Source organism: Aplysia californica, unplaced genomic scaffold (assembly GCF_000002075.1).
Source record: "Aplysia californica isolate F4 #8 unplaced genomic scaffold, AplCal3.0 scaffold00191, whole genome shotgun sequence".
NCBI lineage: Eukaryota > Metazoa > Mollusca > Gastropoda > Aplysiida > Aplysiidae > Aplysia > Aplysia californica.
The window spans coordinates 457702-461007 of NW_004797461.1; the positions used below are offsets into that span (position 1 = coordinate 457702).

General features: G+C 41.7%; 1 protein-coding gene across 1 annotated transcript in view; it reads right to left on the reverse strand.

The window, feature by feature from the left end:
* Positions 1-3306, reverse strand: part of LOC101862503 (sulfoquinovosidase) — a gene marked incomplete in the record, with an annotated part of 31311 nt that overhangs the window by 11440 nt on the left and 16565 nt on the right. Inside the window, 3 exon segments of the mRNA XM_013082729.2 lie at positions 220-343; positions 1565-1662; positions 2922-3063. Of these exon segments, the coding sequence (XP_012938183.1) occupies positions 220-343; positions 1565-1662; positions 2922-3063 (364 nt within the window).

The following is a 3306-nucleotide window of genomic DNA, read 5'->3' on the forward strand; positions in this document are numbered from 1 at the left end:
ACAGACAGACAGACAGACAGACAGACAGACAGACAGACAGACAGACAGACAGACAAACATACAGACAGGTAGGCAGGCAGGTAGACAGACAGAAAGACAAACAGACAGACAAACAAACATACAGACGCTCAGAAACAGAGACAAACAAATACAGAGTCAAACAGAAGCATAGTAGGCATTGGGAATTGTTCCCTTCTGTCAAGATGCCCGTCGACTTACCGTTCTTATACCAGTCGTAGGCCTGTGGGTTTGTAAAGTCCACCGTGCCGAGAATAAAAGACAGGCTGGTGGTGTAGTAGATGCCGCCGGTGCTGTTCTTCACCAGGAAGTCACGAGACGCCGCCTGTTAGGACAGAGATATAAAAAAATAAGAGAAAAGACCCTTTTATTTATTCCCAGGGAAACTTGTTGCAGTTGTTTGTTTGTTTGTTTGTTTGTTTGTTTGAATAAAGAGATGCACATCGACACAAAAATAGCCATTTAGTGCTGGGGAAAAAATAAGACAGACTGACAGAAACAACAGAGTGGAAGTAAAAAAGAAAGACCTGAAAGACCTACCGGTGGTGTCCTCTACTCTAAACACCCGCTTTGCACAGTTGGTTAAACTATGGCTTGACACGGGTCAACACCCCTTTTGACAAAAGACCTGAATTCAAATCTTTCAAACTCTTGAAGAATCTTAATTTCGTTATCCATACAGACTTTTCAATTCTATTTTCTATATCTGAAACTGAAACAGGCATGCAAAAACAAGTATACTACGAAATATTCTTTTTTTTCTGCTTCCGGTTTGTGTACGCAGGTTCAAAAGGTACCACAACATTACCCGTGGTCTGCTGCTGATAGGACATGATAATACAACGTTATGTGTATGGTACGTGCTTAAAGAGCTAAAGGCGGGCCCCACGGCTTACTTCACGCGCGAGCGTACTATGAGTGTGGTAACTCACAGCTCGAGTCTCCAACAGAAGGAATGATGTGCATTAATTTATTTCTTAACTCTTTGAGGACGTAACGGACACATCCAATCCGCAGCAGGTCAAAGGCAACGTTGTGGTACATTTCGAACCATTCTATCGAAATCAAAAAAGACGAATTTGCATTATTTCATAGAACGTCTGTTATAGGCTGCCTTTAAAAATATAGTGTAAAGCGCATAGAGCCTGCTGTTGAGCGGGGATATGCGCTATACAAATGCTATCTATTATCTATTATTAAAACATTGAATTGAAACATTTGCATGAATACGGAAGTTATGTCCCGAAACAGCAAGCCTTCCAACTATATCGAATGAGCAGAGTGGGCGTCCTCAATGATTTAGCCTCCAGCACCGTTACGTTATGCCAGAAAGCGGACATAATATGAAAACAGATTATGCCGAAGGAAAAATTTGAAAAGTCTTCATACTGTGTAAAATGTTAGAAGAAAACAAGACTGCCTAATCACTGAGTGCCATCCTGAAATACACTGTCACAGTTTATTGAATGGGGAGGGAGAAAAAAACAAATTCCTGGAAGTCAACAAAAATAAAAACGCACAATACACAGAAACATATTCTGCAAACCTCTTTGAAAAGATCTCCTCTGTGATCCAGGTTGGGGTTTATGTAACCCAGAACCCTCACGCCCTCTGTGGTCAAGTTCTTGATGACCTGGTCAAGTCCTGGGGAAAGACATAAATTAATATATTTTCACACTGCTTTTTTATTTATAAGGCTTTAAAAACAATTTTCAGGACCGGCCAGGATTATCCGGCAGGGAGCAGCTCAAGTACGAAGAGGAAATGGCAGACACAGACAGAGAAAACGACGGAAAGACAACATTAAAGCGTGGACTGAAACGTCATACTGTGGAAAGATGAGGAACGTGAGGAGTGACAGAAGCTGGTTGTAAAATCTACAGTTTGTGCCTCAACAGTCAGACGGACTACTGGATAAGTGAAGGGAAAGGTGAAGAAATGAAATTTACGAGAGTATATGGCAACTCCGATTAACGATCTGTAATTCGACAGTGCGGGACAGAAAAACATTTGAAACTCTCTAAAAAAATCAAGGATCAGAGAGATGTCGAAACTAGAATACAGTTTCCTACAACACTGTAGTTGATAAGAAGTTTGAGGGCACTTGGATGCCATGCGCTTTGTTGTTGTTGTGGTTGTTGTTGTTGTTGTTGTTGTTGTTGTTGTTGTTGTTGTTGTTGTTGTTGTTACGAACATCTCAATCTGCTTTCTGGCAAAATGTCACCGTTATCGAGCAACAGGAAAAGCATGACGGTCTCTGACTGATACAGCATGCTTATAAGATTGCCCAAATATCTCATTTCAGCATCCAAGGATACATGCCTCGGAAATTAAAATTGATCAAACTCACCTATTTTTGTTGGCATACAGCGCATACATGTCATTTTAAAATTTACGTAGCAGAATAGTCTCTTTTTGAAGCGCTGCCTGTACAAATTAATGTCTCAAACACACACACACACTCACTGAAGATAGTTTTAAGAGGCATCAACACCGAAATTAAGAGGATTGTGTTTATTGAATGAGGTTGAAAACGATAGATCTACGTATAAACGGTGTAAGGGTGGACGAGTTAACTTTTACCCAAATTCCAGCGTGCTGGTGTGCACAAACATAGACAAGAGAAGTTAAGATTTTTTTTTTCAATTATGGGATCTACGTATGAGCACACACGCCGTAAGCAAAAAATAAACCTGCCCAGAAAACAACCAGAGGATATCTCTGAACTTAGCCTGCAATACTGTTCTAAACACAAAATCAAGCCATAATTGCTGACGATAGCCTACCAAGGATAAATGAATGGGTGTGGAACGATAAACAAACAAACAAACAAACAAATAGATAAACAAACAAACAAAAACAACCCAAAAAAGCAGAGAGAAAGAAGAAAGGCAATCGTGTACCGGGGTACCAGTTGGGGTCCCACTTCCAGTTCCAGTTGACCCTGGTGCCGAAGGGCGTTGACTGTTTGCCGGACCAGTCTTGGATCCACAGGCCGCTCACGGGTATCTGGTGCTGCTTGGCGTACTGGTATCTCTCCAGCATCTGAGAGAGAGGGGGGCGGGGAGGAAAGGTGTGATGAGAGAAGAAGAGAAAGATAGAGAGAGACAGAACAAATAAGAAGAGGGAGGGGGAGAGAGAGGAAGATACAGACAGAGAAATAAAGAAGAGGGATGTGGAGATAAAGAAAGAGAGGGAGAGAAACACAAACAGAGAGGCAGAGAGTGAGAGAGACAGACAGAGAGAGTAAGAGAGAGAGAGACAGAAGGGGAGAGAGAGAGAGAGAGA